A 19,687-nucleotide genomic window follows, 5' to 3' on the forward strand; every position below is an offset into this window, starting at 1 on the left:
CTCTTAGATCAGCTGTTACAGATTGACTGGTTGTGTCAAACAAGATCTCTTTAGATGTTATTGAAATAAATTCGTATCAATTCTGGAAGAGACATGATAGACTTAATTTATGGTAAAGGTTCCATTTTTATGGAAAATTTTATTTATGTGCCAACCTTTTGCCCTTAATTCCAAATATGGGCCTCACATTTTTAAGATTCCAAATATGGCCTTTTATTTTCCTGGAAACTGGCAAACAAAGGCCTTTATTTAATATTGTACTGCTTTTTTTACCGGGATGAACGAGTACTCCTAAATTTCAAGGGACAATACAAGAAAAAAAAAAGGTAGTCACGTTTTCCAATGCTGACATTATATCAGTTTACAGGGAAAGTTAAGCTTATATTTAGAATTCCAGAAATGTAATCAAGTTTTAGAATTACAGGCAAAAGGTTGGCCCCTAATGAAATTTCTTTCTGACAAGACCAATTTGCAAATTGTGAATAAGGCAAGGACTCATTTGCAAAAATTTAATACAATAAGATCATTGGGGTGGCAAAACCTGACACGACCCGCCAACCTGCCTCTTAGGTGGGTTCGGGTTGGGCTTAAGCCAAACCGTTTAATAAACGGGTTGACCCACCTAACCCGTTTATTAAACGGGTTGAGTTTGGGTTGGGGGTATGCCAACCCGCCAACCCGACTGACCCGTTTAATAAACGGGTTAGGCGGGCGGGTCAACCCACCAACCTGCCCACCAACCGGCCCGCTACCCACCAACCCATTTTCCCGACCCAACCCATTTATTAAACTGGTTGGAGGGTCATGTCAGGTTACCCGTTTATTAAATGGGTCGGGTTAGTGTTTGCCACAGCCGACCCGTTTAATAAACGGGTTAAGTTCGGGTTGAGGTATGCTGACACGCCAACCCGACCCAATTGCCACCCCTATTTGATCATGGGCATTTTGGTGACAGTAAACCATGGTCAGTGTTTGACCATGGCCAAACTCACAGCTGTTGACAAAATTAAGGATAATAACAGTGAGAAATGCGAGGACTGACAGGGATCATTTTGCAAACAGGCTATAAGGCGTGTATATATATATATATATATATATAGAGAGAGAGAGAGAGAGAGAGAGACTAGCCTGCAACATGGTTAGAAGTATTATTGGGCTGAAAGAGGTTGGAAGTATTATTCAGAGGAATAGTTGGTGTGGGATCGTAGAAGACGTCGGTGTCGAACCTCAGACGGCAGCTTTCCATTACAACTTCACAACCCTCCGAGTCATAGCAGTATGACGGGATTAAAGAGATAGTGCTGTTCAAACACAACTTGCAATTGCCGAGGCTCATGTCCCTCGTGCACTGAACCAGACCGTATATCTTTTGTTGACCCTTGTACCCGATCTCTCCAGTGGCGAACTCGAGCCTTGAAGAGTCGGTGGTCGCCGTAGAAGTCAGATTACTTAGCAGAGCATGCAACTTTTTTCTTAACAGAGAAGGGTCAAATGCGTTGCGGTCAGTCCAACGCCAATTTCCTGCACCTTTGACGCTGAGGATACTGAAAAAGTTTGTGTTAGAGTAACGAAAAACGCATTGCTCATACGATGTCATGGCGGCCGTTGCTTTGGGGCAGTAATTGACGACTTGAGTTGCAGAATTGGTGATGCATCTCTGACACTCATCGCTGGGAATGTCAACCCTACACAGGGCGAGGCCATAGACTCGGTCGGGTTCTTGACCCATGCTAGTGTTGGAGAAACCAGAGGGCAGAGCATCGGAGGCCATAGTGGCAAAGACGCGCCTCATGTTGCGCTCGAACGTGCTTCCTGCGGTGTAGTTGGCAGTGTTGTCGCAACGGCGGCCGATATAGTAGTTGGTGCTAAGTGCATGAACCGAAGATAGGAGAAGGATCGCAACTCTGAGCTTCAACATTCTCGTAGCGTGAAGCATCTCTCCGCCTGATGGCGCTTCAACGTGGTACATGGGACACCAGGATCGCACTCAGACTTGCATTACAGCAAAAACGATTGGCAAGTCATATGTATAGAAGCACAAGGCACTGGATTTGACATAGCTCCAAATATTCACAAAAAATAATGATCCAATCTGTAAAGTATCCAACATTCGGACTTTACTTATGATTTGGATCCGTACTATGTCTCCTAGGGTTACTTGGTCCAAATTCTCTCCTAAAATGTGGATTGATTCTCAGAGTCCGGATGCATCAGGTGGATGGTTCGGCATAAGACCCTCCTGTACCATATGTCAGAGCATAAGGACCTTTTTCCAGCTTACTATGTCATATTTTGATCAGATGTCCAATCCATTTGTCCTCTCATTTGTAGGAGGGACGATCAGGGGCAATGTGCTGATCCTCCCTCCAGCGAAATTGTTAGGAAAACTAACATTCATTAGCTTTTTTGTGAAAAATGCTCAAGATCTCATTGCTTTTGGCTCAATACTCTCAGACCACCATTTGGTGAAGTCAAGATCTGGTTGACTCCATGAATAATCCAAGCATATTTCCACTCTGGATTGTTGTATCAACCATAAAATGTCAAGTTTTTCTAGTAGAAACTGAAATTCTTTACCAGTTGTATGACAATGAGAAAAGCGGACGCTCAAAAAACCCAAAACTAGGTTTTTGACAAATCTGCTTTGCTAAAATTTCATGTTTGCAAGTGTTTCAATGCCAAACCCAAAACATGTGGGTTTTCATAATTAAAAATCGAAAAACCAAGAAAAAAGTACCAGTTATTAGCAATAGCTATTTTCCAATCAGTGGCTAGACTAACGAGAAAGACAAAAATGGACCTTTTATAAAAAGGAAAAAAATGGGACAGACACATTAGCTATTTTTCAGCCAAAAACTGAATGAAAAATGTCCAGACTACTACTCTTACCCAATGATAAAAGCCTTGCCATTTTTTATGGGTAGTTGCCATAAGAATTGTCATGCATGCAGGTAAGTGACTATTTTCTGTTTTGAATGAGTGCGGTTAGTTGTGAAAAACGTTATAGTGTTAGTGGTATCTAGACTTTAGGTAATGGAGTCATGTTAATGAGTGGTGTAACAGTGTAACTTAGCAGTACTAATGGGTCACGTAAGTGTCATTTGTTGGTCACGTGTGATCACTTTGTTTTTCTATAAATAGAAGTAAGAAGGGTTATTTGTAAGAGAGTTAAGAAGTTTTGTAAGTCTCCAACTAAGTAACAAAGTTGTTTTGTTTTTGCTTTCCGTTCTTGTTCCTGTGTCCAACGTAGTGAGTAAGGTGGTGGTTGCTGCATGAGAGGGGGATAAAGCATGGTGGTCATCCGTCAAGTAAAAAACTATGTTTTGAGAACTTCGGTGAGGAAGCATGTTTTCACAAATCTGGTTTTAGTTGAAAACCATGGTTGTTAAAGCATGCCTTTGTAGCTTTATGTCGTGCAAATAAACACAAAGCCAGGATTTTGGTTTTAAAAACTAATTTTCTTTGACGTCCAAATGTAGTTTAAATTGAGAAAATCATCACAAAAGAAAAAAATTGTGGAAACATTGCTACTTACCGGATGAAGAAGCTCTCTCACGAGAAGTTGATGATCATAAACCGTAAATAGGTGTGGCAAGAAACAACAGCAAGATGATCGTTGACAATTTGGAGAGCGTGCAGGCACAGGAGCAGTTGAAAATTATGCGGAGAGGGAGAGACGTCTCTCAGCAATCCTTAAAAAGAAAAAAGAGACGTCACTCAGCAACAGAATCTCTCTCTCTCTTACTAATGCGGGTGGGTGGCTATTGGGATAGAGACTTTTCCACCTAAGTCTGAAAAGAATTTTCTTTGGTTTTCTTGGAGTTGTATCTTGGGTAAATAAGTCCAACAATTTGAGAAATAAAAAAGGAATAACCGTTTACTTTTCATCTTGTCACCAGATTCCAGGATTTCTATCATTCTAGTGTTCACTGCTTCCAAAGAGCTAAGTAATTAACCATCTGATTGGATTTGGGTGATAGTGAACCATGTTATTAATTTGTGGAAGCCAAAAATTTAAAGTAATATGCGCTCTCACAACAGAGAGATTGGTTAAGGTCAAGAGTACGGGAAATTCTTCATCCCAACGATGATCGGCTTCCAATCGCCATGGCTGGCTTGCTTTTTCTTGGGGGAAGTTAAAAACCTTCATCACTGACTGCACATTCACTGGCCTCCCGTTCACAAAACCCTTGGGGTGTACCCAGCCCACTGGGGACTACACCGAACTTCGACCTTACAGCAAGGACATGGCTGGATTGCTTATATGATAGGCTTCACAAAATATTTTAAGTTCTGTTTAGGAACTGATAGCTGGAATGAAAGTTTATGCATTTGTTGAAAACGTGATCAAATCAAACAAACTTGACGGTGGTTGTTTGTAAACTAGCAGCAGGATGAGAGCTGATGCATTTGGAAAAGGAACTGATATCTCCCCTTGGTATTTGGACCAACTCTTGGATTTGATAACTACCACCTCTTACAGCAATAACTACCAAATCTAGAGTTTGGCACTTTTACAAATGCAGGAACTCCCTCCAACTGCTGGTTTCCAAACAAAGCCTTAAAGCCATCAAATCACTGGATAAATGGCATGTAGAGTGCTAAAAATGGATGGCTGAAATAGGGATGCACACGACTTTAAGCTCGGCTCACTCAAGTAAACTATTGTACCCCAGCCTAAACAACTGGTCTTCAGGCTTGGCTCATGCTAAGTCACGAGCCGAGTTGGGCTCAGTCCGGGTGCAACAAGCAGAGAAAGAGGGAGAGGGAGACCGTGACGGGGACTGGGATGGGGTTGGGTCTGAACTTGTTGGTTTAGGTGGTGGGACCCAAGAGACATTCATATGTTAATATAATTTGAACTATGATAAAAATATCTGTAAATAACTTCATATGTTCAAAAGATCTTCCAAAGAAGAGTAAAATGGCTTCCATAAATGGTTGTTCGTATTTCTGAAAGAATAATTAATGCTGTCCGCATCCCAGAGGGTCCTGCTCGTAGCTGACCAGCTGATATTTTCAAATAATATATATATATATAGAGAGAGAGAGAGAGAGAGATCAACATTACTAAGGCATGGGATCAACAAAAAGAAACATCAACATTACTAGAGAGAGAGAGAGATTATGCTGCCCCTTTTTAGGTCATCATTGTTTACTCAATAAAAAACATGTTTTTTTTAAGCATCCTTATGCTCAGATGTGACTTTTAAAGAAAAAAAATGGTTGATATTATACTAAAATTTGAAAATAAGATATTTTACATAAAAATCAAGTAAAAAAAACTTATTTCTTAATAAAAAAGTAATGATAAATACATCTAATGCTTCAGATCTTATTGATGCTGGTTTAAGTGGTTAGACCCAGCAGACATTAATGTTCTACCAACCAGAGAGACTGCTATTCAGATCTTATTGATGCTGGTTTGGGTTGAGGGAACCAGGAGACATTGATGTTCTACCCATTCAGATCTTATTGATGCTGGTTTGGATGGTGGGACCCAGGAGATATTGATGTTCTACCAACCAGAGAGACTGCTATCCAGATCGTATTGATGCTGATTTAGGTGGTGGGATCCAGGAGACATTGATGTTCTACCAACCAGAGAGACTGCTATTTGGTTATGTGCAATAGTTGTCATAACTAAGCTCACACTTATAGTATAACATTTGTCATCCATCATCTTCGTACCCCTCCGAATCTTATTGATGCAAGTTGTTTTGATCAAATCTTGCCTCAGATGGATTCAGCATGGTTGATTTAATAAGAATTGAACCTTTGGATTGTACCTTTTTTGATGTAATAATATGATTTTCTAAATCATAAAATTTTGTGCTTTCTCAACTGTTGTTTTCTGAATTGTCCAAAAATCCTGCAAACAAAGATTTTGATGATTCATGTGTTGATTTTTACTAAAATGGACAATGTAGATCACATCTATGAAGTCCAATTTGATAAAAAACAACTTGCATCAATGAAATCCCAATGTAGGGTATGAAGACAGGAATGACTTAAGGGGTTCTATCTGCATAATTGTTGTGGCTGAGGGTGACAGGTGGCAATTAGGACACCCTTGGATATATCCATCACAGATTTCAGAGCTTATGGTGGGTTGTTTAATCGCATGATCATAGGGCTCTAAAATGGATCCAAATAGATCACAAGGATCTTCGTGGAGCTAATGATGATAACCACCAAAAGATCACCTACTCCCTATAGCTGGAAGGAAATGTTGCCCCTCAAGTTTGAGAGAAGATGTCCATAAAGCCCAACTTGCCTAAGATCTCGTGAAATTGAATTTTGCTTAAAGCTTTTGTATGGATGTCCGACAACTTCTCTGATCTTTTGGTACAAGGAGTGCAAATTTCCTTGGAATAAAGTAACAATTGATCTCTATATGCTTAGTTTGTTCATAGAATACAAGATTGGCAACTATGTGAATGGATGTCTGGTTGTCACAATGCATCTTCATAGGAGTCGTTACATGAAACCCCATCTTGCTGAGAGATTTAGTCCAAACAAATTCACATGAGGTCAATGCCATGGCGCAATACTCGGCTTATGCACTAGCACTACAAGAAAAATGTGTATTAGCGACGGACGCTATCCGTCGCTAAGTTATCGCTAATCTGTCGCTAAAGATGTTAACAACGAATTTTGTGATGGATTAGCGACGAATAGCATCCGTCACATAACCCTAGTCTCTAAACTACGACAGGATTTATCTGTCGCCAATCCGTCACTAAGTAGCGATAGATTAGCGTCAGATCATGTCTGTCGCTAAATAGAGACTGATTTGGTTATGCGACATAATTTAATCCGTCGCTACTATTTAACGACAGATACGTATCCATCGCAAACCACCGACTGATTTAAATTGACGACGGATATTATCCGTTGCTAATTTAAAAAATAAATACATTTTTTTTTGAAATATTATGAAACTCGAGAAAAATTTCTCGTTATACAATTCATATAACTTGCTTATAAAAAACAAATTACACATAAAAAATACATATATAGGTGGAATAAATTTAACACAAGTTCTAAGTTAAGCAAACTTTAACAACCAAATACAGTCCTTTCCAAGTTATAATTAGTTACAAGTACGTCAAACAAATTAAACAAATGAATCTAATCCTCGCCAAGATTTTGGGCATCATCCTCTTCATTTTCTCGATCTGCCCCTCTCTCCATGCCTCCATCAGCTCCTCTACACTGATAATCTCCAGCATCCTACAAGAGAACAAAAATGTTAGTATTTATAAACAAAATATAATGAAATAAATTATATACAATGCACCTAATCTAATGCAACAAAGTAAATGGCTGAATGACACATAGAATAGCAATAAACTGAAGGACATTAACAGAATTCAAATATGTGTTCTAAGACTGGAAAATTTTTTTATATTGATTCAATCATGCAGATATGTATTCTAAGGTTGTCAAAGAATGTCACAGTGATTCATGCATGCATGTATGGTTTATAAGGCTGTCAAATAAATGTGTTATGTATCACAATCATGTATATATGTGTTACAAGACAGTCAAAAAACTTTCATAATGATAAAATTATGCTTATATGTGTTCTAATGATATAAAAAAACTTTTATAGTGATTCAATCATACTCATGTGTGTTCTAAAGCAGTAAAAAAACTTTCATATTGATTCAATCATGGATAAATGTGTTCTAAGGAAAATTTTATAGTAATTCAATCATGCATATGTGTGTTCTAAGGCAGTAAAATAATTTTATAGTGATGAAAGCATGCTTATATGTGTTCTAAGGTTGTCAAAAAACTTTCATAGTGATTCAATTATGCATATATGTGTTCTAAGGTTGTCAAAAAACTTTTATATTGATTCAATCATGCATATATGTGTTCTAAGGTTGTCAAACAACTTTCATATTGATTCAATCATGCATATATGTGTTACAAGGCAGTCAAAAAACTTTTATATATGCTAATATCATGCTCATATGTGTTATAAGGCAGTCAAAAACCTTTCATAGTGATTCAATCATGCGCATATGTGTTCTAAGGCAGTCAAAAAACTTTATATGTGATTCAATCATGTTCTAAGGCAGTCAAAAAATGTTATAGTGATTCAATAATGCTCATATGTGTTCTAAGGCAGTCAAAAAACTTTATATGTGATTCAATCATGTGTATCATGTTCTAAGGTAGTCAAAAAATTTTAAAGTGATTCAATCATGCATATATGTGTTATAAGGCATTAAAAAACTTTCATATATGTTAATATCAGGCTCATATGTGTTCTAAGGTTGTCATAGTGATGAAAGCATGCTTGTATGTGTTCTAAGGTTGTCATAGTGATGAAAGCATGCTTGTATGTGTTCTAAGGTTGTCAAAAAACTTTTATAGTGATTAAATCATGTATATATGTATTATAAGGCACTAAAAAATTTTTATAGTGATGAAATCATGCATATATATGTTGTAAGGTTGTAAAAAAAACTTTTATAGTGATTCAATCATGCGTATATGTGTTATAAGGGTGTCATAAAAATTGTATAGTGAATCAATCATGCATATATGTGTTATAAGGTGTCAAAAAAATTCATAGTGAGGCAATCATGCATATACTAGCTTGAAATCTAATGACATGAATCTTTATACCTGACGGGCACCGAAGCTCATGTTGAATGCAGACGAAGTTTCTCTGTCCTGAAAAAATCCTTACTAAAACATTACCCATAAAAGAACATGCCTTAGTTTTGGTAATTACAGCACATTTGACGACAACTTTAACATTACCCATAAAAGAACATGCCTTAGTTTCGGTAATTGCAGCACATTTGACGACAACTTTAACAGAATTAAACCCTAGGTTTTGTTAATTAACTATCACAAAAACTTAAGTATGTTTTTGACAATATTGAAATCTTTGATTGTTTTTTATTGTTGGTCAAAGTTTAGGTATGTTTTTTAAATTTTCAGATGTATAGACCCAAGGGGTTTGGCATAGACCGTTTGGTGAGCAGTCTAGGTTCAAATCCCATGGGCATCTCCCAAGTTTCTAAGAGTCTTTTGGAGTCTCAATACATCTAGAAAGGTCTTACTAGTGCTATAAAAGCCTAGTCTAAGAGTCATTGTAGGTATCAAAGGGTGAAGAGTCTTTTTTGAGTAAAAAGTATTAGAAGTCATTCTTCATCATTGTTCTCAACTTTTCTCTCCATTCTCTATTTTATTCTCTTCAAATTGGTATCAGAGTTTTGTTCGATTAAAATGAGCAACTCTATTCATCTTCCTTTCGTCCCTCAATTAGCCAAAGAAAATTATGGCAATTGGAGTATCCAAATGAAAGCTATTCTTGGATCTCAAGAATTGTGGGAGATAGTCGAAAAAGACTATGTTGAAGTTGAAAATGAAGAAGAAATGTCACAGGCTCAAAGAGAGAGTCTAAAAGCGTCGAGAAAGAAAGATAAGAGAGCTCTTGTGGTAATCTACCAAGGAGTAACCTCAAATGAAGTCGCTTTTGAGAAGATTGCGTGTGCTACTTCCTCAAAGCAAGTATGAGAGATTTTGGAAAGTTCATTTAAAGGAGGTGAAAAGGTAAAAAGGGTGTGTTTGCAAACTCTTCGAGGTGAGTTTGAATGTTTGCACAAAACGGAGTCAGAATCAGTTTCTGATTATTGTTCACGAGTATTATCTCTAGTTAACCAATTAAAAAGAAATGGTAAAACTATGGATGATGTTCGTGTTATTGAGAAAATTCTTCGTTCTTTGGATTCAAAATTTGACTACATTGTGGTAGCCATTGAAGAATCAAATGACTTGAATTCCATGACCATTGATGAACTTACGGGCTCGTTGCAAGCTCATGAAGAAAGGCTAATCAAAAAGAAGAAAGAAGTAGTTTTGGATCAAGCACTCCAGTCGAAATTGTCTCTAAATGAGAAGGAGAATTTCAAAAATCAAAGAGGTCGAGGACGTGGTCGTGGAAGAAGTGAAAGCTTTAGAGGAAGAGCCTCATATGCTCGTGGAAGAGGCGATTATTCAAGCAAGGAGAATGGCTTGAATCAAAATCAAAATTTTAAAAGCTCGCAAAGAGGAAGAGGTCATGAAAATCAAAGAGGGAGAGGTCGTAGCTATTTTGAATGCTATAATTGCCACAAACCTGGTCATATGGTAAGTGAATGCTGGTTCAAGGAGGAAGAAAGGCATGATGCTCGTTTGGTGTATGAAAACAAAAACCAAGAGCAAAATCATGACACTTTGTTGCTTGTGTCTAATGGTGGAGGTCTTGATGATGTCTAGTACATAGACAGTGGTGCTAGCAAACATATGACAGGTAACAAAAATTTATTTTCTAAGTTGTTTGAATCTAATTATGGTGAAGTTAAAGTAGGAGATGGAAATGCTTACAAAATTAGTGGTGTTGTGAAATGTAGTTCAAAACAAAATCAGGAAAAATGGAGAAAATGTCTGAAATTTATTTCGTTCCTGGTTTAAAAAATAATTTGCTCAGTGTGGGGCATCTTTTGAAGAAGGGATATGACATTCATTTTCATGGCATGGCTTGCTACTTGTCAAGGAAAAAGCAAATTATTGCAAGAGTTGGAGTTGCTTCAAATAATCTTTTTTCACTCACTCTTCAAAATAAAAATTTGTCTTGTTTTACAAGTATTGATAATAGAGTTTCTAAGCTATGGCATGATAGATATGGACACTTGAATTATGGAAATTTAAAGCTTCTCTCAAAGAAGATGATGGTCAAAGGCTTGCCTCAAATTGATTATCTTGATGAAGTTTGTGAAGCATGCCAACTCGGAAAGCAACACAGAAATCCATTTCCTCCTCAATCATCATGGCGTGCAACAAGACCTTTGGAGCTTATTCATTCAAATCTTTGTGGTCCGATGACGGTGACATCTTTGAGAGGTAATCGTTATTTTATCTCTTTCATTGATGATTACTCACGAAAAGTTTGGGTGTATTGTGTCAAAGAAAAATCTGAAGCTTTTAAAAAATTCAAAGACTTCAAGGCGGAAGTTGAAACATTTACTAGGCTGAAAATCAATACTTTGCGGACTGACCGCGGAGGTGAATATTTTTCAAATGAGTTTGAAAAATATTGCAAGGATAATGGTATTTGACATGAAATGACAGTCCGACATACACCACAGCAAAATGGTGTATATGAAAGAAAGAATTGGACAATTAGGGAGATGGCGAGATGCATTCTTAAAAAGAAGAAGTTGTCAAGAAGATTTTGGGCAGAAGTTGTTTCTTGTGCAGTTTATCTTATTAACAGATCACCAACAAGAAGCTTGGAAAATTGCACACCACATGAAGCATGGTATGGTTCAAAGCCTAGTGTTCACCATCTTAAGGTATTCAGGAGCGTGGCTTATGCTCATGTTCCAGATGCTACGAGAAACAAGTTGGATGATAAATCAGAGAAGTGTATTTTCATAGGCTACAGCGAAAGAAGCAAGGCTTACAAGCTGTACAACCCGGTGACAAAGAAGATTGTGATCAGTTGAGATGTTTGATTTGATGAAAATTCCATATTTGAAGACTTGGAGGCAGAAAAGGAAAATTTGCCTATCTTTCTTTTTGAGATTGAAGAAGAAGAGAATGGTCTAGCATTTGAAAATAATGAAAATGGTGCCCAAGCAGGAAATTCTCCTGCTTCCCCATGTACTTCATCAAGCAGCCCTATAAAAAAAATGAGAAGCGTTCAAGAATTATATAACATCACAAAAGAAATTAGTCAGAATGATGCCATATTTTTTGCCTTCTTTGCAGGTAAAGATCCAATTTCTTTTGATGATGCATGTCAAGAAGAAAAATGGAGGAGAGCCATGAAAGAAGAAATTGTTTCAATTGAAAACAATGATACATGGGAGCTTACAGATTTACCACCACACAAAAGTTCTATTGGAGTAAAGTGGGTGTACAAGACAAAAATGAATCCAGATGGCTCTATCAACAAGCACAAGGCAAGGCTGGTAGCAAAAGGGTACAAGCAAAAAGAAGGAAAAGATTTTACAGAGGTATTTGCTCCTGTTTCAAGACTTGAGACTGTTTACAAGTTGAAGAAAGCTTTGTACGGATTGAAGCAATCACCCAGAGCATGGTACAGCCGCATCAATTCATATTTTGAAAAGTGTGGATTTCAGAAATGTCCATATGAGCATACTCTGTACATTAAAGCCAATTCAGAAGGAAGATTCATTATTGTAAGTCTTTATGTTGATGATCTAATTTTCACAGGGAATGATATGCAGATGTTGAATGAGTTTAAGAACTCAATGATGACAGAGTTTGAGATGACAAATTTGGGTGAATTGCATCATTTTCTTGGTATTGAAGTTTATCAAACCAAGAAAAGAATTTTTATTTCGCAGGAGAGCTATGCAAAAGAGATCTTGAAGAAGTTCAAGATGGAGAATGCTAATCCAATTTCGACTCCATGCATTTCAGGTTTGAAGCTATCTAAAGAAGGTGAAGGAAAACTTGTCAATTCCACTATGTTCAGAAGTTTGGTTGAAAATCTAATGTATCTCACATCCACAAGGCCTGACATTATGTATGCTGTCAGTTTGGTGAGTAGACTCATGGAGAAGCCATATTCAAATCATTGGGAAGTTGCAAAAAGAATTCTAGGATATGTGAAAGGAACTATCGATTATGGAATTCTTTATGAAACTAATGTAGCAGTCAACCTTATTGGTTATACTGATAGTGACTTAGCAGGGAGTGTTGATGATAGCAGAAGTACTTCAGATTATGTATTTAATCTTGGAAGTGGGGCAATTTTGTGGAGCTCAATGAAACAACAAATTGTTGCGCTTTCTACTACGGAAGCAGAATATATTGCTGCGTCTTTTGCAGGTTGTCAGTTAATCTGGTTGCGCAGAATTTTGGAGAGTTTAAAGCAGAAGCAAAATAAGCCAACAACTCTTTTCTGTGACAACAACTCATATATCTCAGTTGCGAAAGATCCAGTTCTTCATGGAAGGACCAAACACATTCGGATTCAGTATCATTTTCTGAGGGAACTTGTGAATGAAGGTGATGTTCATGTGGAGTACTGCAGAACGGAAGATCAGATGGCAGATATTTTCACAAAGCCACTTAGTGGACAAGTCTTCAAGAGAAATGTAGAAAGATTGGGCATAAGGAGCAAATTTAATTTAGAAGAGGCATTTTTGAGAATAAATTAAACTTGAACAAGAGTCTTCTAGAATTATTGAGTATGTACAAGTTTCTAAGAGTCTTCTAGAATTATTGAGTATGTACAAGCTTCTAAGAGTCTTCTAGAATTATTGAGTATGTACAAGCTTCTAAGAGCCTTCTAGAATTATTGTGTATGTACAAGTTTCTAAGAGTCTTCTAGAGTTATTAAATAGGTACAAGTTTCTAAGAGTTTTTTGGAGTCTCAATACATCTAGAAAGGTCTTACTAGTGCTATAAAAGCCTAGTCTAAGAGTCATTGTAGGTATCAAAGGGTGAAGAGCCTTTTTTGAGTAAAAAGTATTAGAAGTCATTCTCCATCATTGTTCTCAACTTTTCTCTCCATTCTCTATTTTATTCCCTTCAAGCACAACTCCATGAGCACGACTCTTGCTTTCACGTTGAGACAGCTTGTGATGGCTTTGGCGCTCGCATTTCCAACGCAATTCCGACAGGCATCGCCGCGGCAGAGGACGAGGCCGTAGATCTGGACCGGAGCTCGGCCGACGATGGTGGTGTTGAAGCCAGTGAGAGGAGAGGAGAGGAGTCAGTTAGAGAGAGTAGCAGCTGGTTGAGGTTATATTGGTAGGTGTTGTTGGTCGTGTAGTTTGCAGCGACTTTGGAGCAGATAACGCGCAGGGACTGGGTGGTGGTGTTGTGTTGTGCGTGTAGAAGCCCGAGGGAGCATGAAAGAAGAAGAAGAAGAGAACATAAAAGAAGAAGAAGAAGAAGAGACTGGAACCAGAGCATTGACGGAGGAAACAGATTCATGAGAGAGAGAGAGAGAGAACACTGCTGATTTAGAGAAATGATTACTTTTTAGTGATTCTGGCGGACATACTTAGCGAATGACGTATACTACCTGTTTTTTAAATGAACGCTCACGCCAAACCACACCGGGACGTGGACTAAATCTTATCAGTCATTTCAACGTTTGGACGGATAAAATTAACGTGTAGGACCTTACGTAATGTTGCAAAAAGGGAGCAGCAAATATCAGGCCAGGGAGCCTCAACGAGCAACAACCCCCATATAGTGGTACCTCACCTTAGGCAGCAAGCACCTTCATTGGTATCACAGGTCGGACCTAGCCTGCAGGACTCCAATGGTACGTTGGGTTCACCTGCAGGTATGGGTTCATGGCCATGAGTCCCTACAATCGCGTCGCAGGTCGATCCGAGCCTGCAGAGCCCAGTGTTACGTTGGGTTCACCTATAGGCCCTGACTCGTGGCAAGGTTTCACGAGGGTTGCATCACAGGTCGAGCTGGGTCGACAGGGCCCCAACGTCATGCTGGGCCTTACCGCAGACTCAGGTTCGACAACCCGACCCGAAAGGGAATCACCTTTCCCTCTGACCTTGCACAGGGAGGCTTCGTGGTTGCACCCCCACGAGCTAGAACAGGTAAGGCTCTTTTGATTAAGGAAGTAACAAATACCTTCTTTTTAAGCTTTGTTTGGGAACCCATGTTGGAGGGAGCTACGAGAAGTCAAGGAAAGTAGAATTACCAAAATTCAAGAAAAATGAATTTAAGAGGAGTTACTTTTTTTTTATTTAGAAACATAAACAACTCCTTCAAGATTTTATGTTTGTAACTACTGATTTTTCACAATGTTTGGGAACAATAACATGGTATTTGGGCGGGGGCTAAGGCTTTTATATATATATATATATATATATATATATATATATATATATATATATATATATATATATATATATATATATATATTCCAGCTGCTGAGTGGTGGGTGCAGGATTTCAGGACATCCATTCCCTTTCTGAGTTGGATACCAATGATTCCTGGTAAGATTTTCTGGTAAGATTTCATGATTAACCTACTGACTCCCAATGTTAGAGGATGCAAATTGACCCCCAATTAATTCTGAATCATTCCTAATGACTGCAAACTCTGTGCCACTTCATGATGAGTTCTTTTGTTCGGTGGTGTCATATTGTTTGCAATTTCAGTTCTTATCGCTGTTGAAATTTAGTTGTGCTCTATGATTAGAAGTAAGAAAGCTGTCGGTTTTTGGATTTGAATAAGACCGTTAGTTCACATTTTTTTTACGATGAGGAACCCTCACCAAGAACAGTGTCACTTAATAGGCCTGCCTCCCTGCCAGGTAAACCCCGGTGGGATCACTGACACCAAATACCTTACGGAGCCCACCAGTTAAACGCACCCATACACCCGGTGGGAGTTGAACCTGAGGCGAAGGGGTCAGCACCTTCTCCCCAGGCTCACCGCAGCTTAAGCGACCTGGATGGGTGTAGTTCACAAACTTTTATTGGTTCTTTTTTTTGCCCTGTTGTACAAGCTCATCTGTAAAGGTTACTATTCTTTTTTTTTTCAAATGTCTTAAACTGCTTTCAAGGTATCATGCTTTTCTATACTCCTTTAGTCCCTTGTAGGGCATTGGAAAGTCATCTGATATCCATTAGGTGGTTTATAGAAAATATTCATCTGCTTCAATGAGTTGTCGAAGCTCACATTTTAATTAAAATGTCAAAATGGCATATATGCATTAGTTCCTTATTTATGGGTTGAAAACTAGACATTCTCATACACCATATAGTTTCTCCCCAATCATTAAATATGACTGCATATATGCTTGAAGTGAAAAGAACAACCCTGAAACTAACCCTTCAAAGTTGATACATTGCTGCTCTTAACTTGCCTCTATGAAATGCCTTAAGAAGGCATTTATGCTGGTTCGGATTCAACTCCTACAACACAAATGTTGCTTACTCGTTAAATTAAAATGATTATATCGTTTCTTTCGCAGTACGATAAAACATCTTTTAGCGTACTTCATTGATGTAACGAACGAGGCACGTGCATCAAAGTCAACCATCTTCAAGGTAGGAGAAAGTTACATACGAGAACAAATGACAGAATACTTCTAACTTATATATATATATATATATATATATATATATATATATATATATATATATGCTTTTAAACTCAAGGATGCAGATTTGTGTATTCTTATCCATTTAAAATTTATGTCATTTACTTTGTCACCGTGTTGTTACGTGCATAGACTACTATTTATGTATTTTTTTTAGTCGATATACGATTTTGTATATCGTGCATTGCTTACGCAGTTTATTAACTCAATATATAGTTTCACACATCGAGTGTGACTTTATGTCATTTACTTTGTCACCGCGTTATTACGTGCATAGGCTATTGCTTACACAATTTACTTAGCTGATATACGGTTTTGTACATCATGCACTACTTACGCAATTTACTTAGCCGATATACAGTTTCGTATATCATGCATTGCTTACATAATTTATTTAACCGATGTGCGGTTTCATACATTATGCATAGCTTACATAGTTTATTTAGCTCGATGTATGATTTTGCACATCGAGTCAGGCTTTATGTCATTTACATTGTCACCTCGCTGTAATGTCCACAGGATTATGCTTTGATATATATGTATTATATATACATATATATAACTTTGTAAGGCACGCAGTTTTTCATACTCCTGCCTACTTTACATTATGCTTACATTTAAAGATGTAGATTTGCACATACTCGCAAAGTCTTTAAAGACGAGATTTCACATACAAGATTCTAAAGCTCATAATATTCATTATTTTGAAAAGCAAAAACAAATATTTGGTGTTTGCATATTTGCAACCAAGTTTTTTCCTCAACTCTGTGTAATGAAAGGACATCGACTATGTAGCCCTAGGTGATACGTATGTCTGGTCCTTCATTTTGATATTCGAAATAACTCAGATATTCTTGGCCTAAAGCACATAATATTAAATTTTTTAAATAATGTTGGGGTTTATTTCTGAGAAACTGATACCCCTCTCATCGTAATGGTACTATCAGACATGCACAACATGTTAGTACTACGATGATTGGATGAGAGGTTTATGATAATCTTGTAGCGTGCAAATGCACAATGATAAGAAGAAAATCATATAAATGGCGATGATCGCCTTCACAAGCAAGATTTTTGATTTGGTTTAAAAAACTAGAGCATGTAGAATGTGTCATCAGTTAAAATAGAACCTGACATATTCATTAGTCTCTTGGTTCCATCAAAGGAGGGGATGGGATGGTATAAAAACTCTGATGGACATGTTAACAACTATGCTCCTCGAGTAGCAATTGACTCAGTGTTTCTAGTCATCAAAGTTAGGGGATGGGGCTACCAAATATTATCCTAGGTGATAGATCCCATGGACTTCTGCAAAAGTTGGATGCATCCCTTCCCATGAATGTCTCTAGAAAACTTTCTCTCGATCACTAGTTCTCTCCTTAGGAACAGACTCAACTAATTGTCTGGGGTATCAAAATACATAGCATAACAAACCCCCGGGAAGTCTCAGTTGTTTATATGTTCTCTCATATACGTACTATCAATACAGTTAATATTGAAACAAGATTTTCTTGTTCATTTTGCTTATTTTAAACTGCTCATCACGAAAGGAACAACATATATGTTAGTTTTGTTCTTAATTTAGATATTTATGCACCTACCAGATTTTTATAAGTTCAGTTTATTTTATGGGTACAAGTGATGATTAGGTTGATACGACAAACAATGGCACGATGACATGATGATATCAAGATGAGACTCTTTTCCTCACGTTTCGCTCCTGAGGATATTTTTTTTTGTAATTTGGTATAACGGTTTTTTTGAAACTTTATTTTTTGTGTAAACTTTATTATTAGAAACCTCATTTTAAATCTATATGGTTTCAATGATTGTATGGAGATACAAATCTATTGTGTAAAGGAAGGTTCACCTGTAATACACCCAAGGTCCGTTGACTTGTTATTTCAAACACTATTTTTCGTTGAACTATTATTTCAAACTCTGGAAAAGGATTGATTACAAAGCTTTCAGAATTTTCCTAAAAAGTTACAAATCTAGGATTTGGGGACATTACATGAACCCAAATAAAGCCCATAACCAGTGATAGAGCATCTTGTAAAAGGATCATGTGCCCAATATTCAAAAAATCTTATTTCTATTTATCAACTTTGTTGTGATACTAATTCATATGCCTCCTTTTCTTCGTCATTTATTTATGTGAAAAAAATTCACATGAATTAAATGCTTGTTGAGGGAAGAAGATGCAAAAATCTATGTCTTAAATAAATATCCAAAGTCTCTTTCATCGTTAGTCAGTTATTCATTGTTTGTGTCTTCATCAAGTCCAGGAGTTCACCAAGAAGTTGATGTTTGACACCATAAATTAGGTCATTGCAATTCGAGTTTTTTTTATCTTTTATATCATAAAGGTTTGCTTGATGTAAAAAAAAAATTATTCTTCTTGTGTTAGTTGTTGCATTTGTAAGAGTCATGAACTTCTTTTTTCCAAATCAAATGAAAGAACTTCTTTTCCATTTGAACTTATTCACTCTGATAATTGGGAAAAAGCAAGGTAATAGACAAAGAAAGAAACCCTTTACTTGTGGAAACAATACTTGTGCCTATGAGAGTAATATGATGGTGTTTTTCATCTCCCATTATCACACTTCCATTACTACGATAAGGTTCAGCATGAGAGATTGAATATCTCGTAACATGATGTGCCGCCCCTAAATCCATGAACCAGTCTTGAGAAGAAGTCGTTAGATAGGGTGCATTATGGATGAGGATGAAGAATGCATGTTGAGATCCCATGGATTCCCAACAAAGTTATGATTTTGTTGGAGATTAAGTTACCCAAAATCAGCAGTAAGGGGCTCTAAACTGTGAGAACCAATAATTGAAGGAAGATATGAATTAGTGGGAGTTTGCATAAAGTTTGTTGAAGCATGTGTACCAGTACCAGTTAAAGGTGTGGCAGCAGTTGCAAGGGCTAAAAAATGAGCATGAATCAACATTGTTGGTGGCCAATATGTCAGAACATAATGCCAATAGCAGTTGGAACATGTGTGACCCTTCTTTCCACACATTTAACATATCATGTTCGCTTGATTAGAAGAAAAAGGTGTAGGCAGAATACTTATCCCACGTCCAAAAAAATTGTGCCCATAACCACATCCCTTTTCTCGGGAAGAGTAAAAATTTTTGGGCATCAACCATGACTTCATGATTCATCTCATCCATCTAGGACCCATATGATATATTGAACATAGCTTTCAATTTCAATAACATAGTCCTTAGTTTATCAAAAGGTGGATGTGGCACAGTGTTGGTATAAACAATGATAAACATGTTATACTCCTACCCAAGTCCTCTAACTGTTTTCGTGCATATATCTTCATCTGACATTGGGGATCCTATGGTAGCAAGTTGATCCACGAGAATCTTGATTTTGTTGAGGTATTCAACAACATGAGAATCTCTCCTTTTTAAGTCTGCAAACTCTGCTTTGACCTAACATATCTTGAGAGTAGAAATCTCCTCATACCACTGATGTAAGGTATCCCATAACTCTTTCGTTGGAACTCATGATGTGATGTGTAGAAGGATCTCACAGGA

At 37.4% G+C, this 19,687-nt stretch overlaps 1 protein-coding gene across 1 annotated transcript; it reads right to left on the bottom strand.

The window, feature by feature from the left end:
• Positions 1-1,123: 1,123 nt before the first annotated feature.
• Positions 1,124-1,918, bottom strand: LOC149817000 (cysteine-rich repeat secretory protein 38-like). Its single transcript, XM_089987001.1, has one exon. It carries the CDS (start codon positions 1,916-1,918, stop codon positions 1,124-1,126), a length of 795 nt encoding a protein of 264 aa, XP_089843127.1.
• Between the last annotated feature and the right edge of the window lie 17,769 nt (positions 1,919-19,687).

The sequence above is a fragment of the Nuphar pumila genome, chromosome 14 (genome assembly GCF_984573655.1).
Source record: "Nuphar pumila chromosome 14, dmNupPumi1.hap1.1, whole genome shotgun sequence".
Classification (NCBI taxonomy): domain Eukaryota; kingdom Viridiplantae; phylum Streptophyta; class Magnoliopsida; order Nymphaeales; family Nymphaeaceae; genus Nuphar; species Nuphar pumila.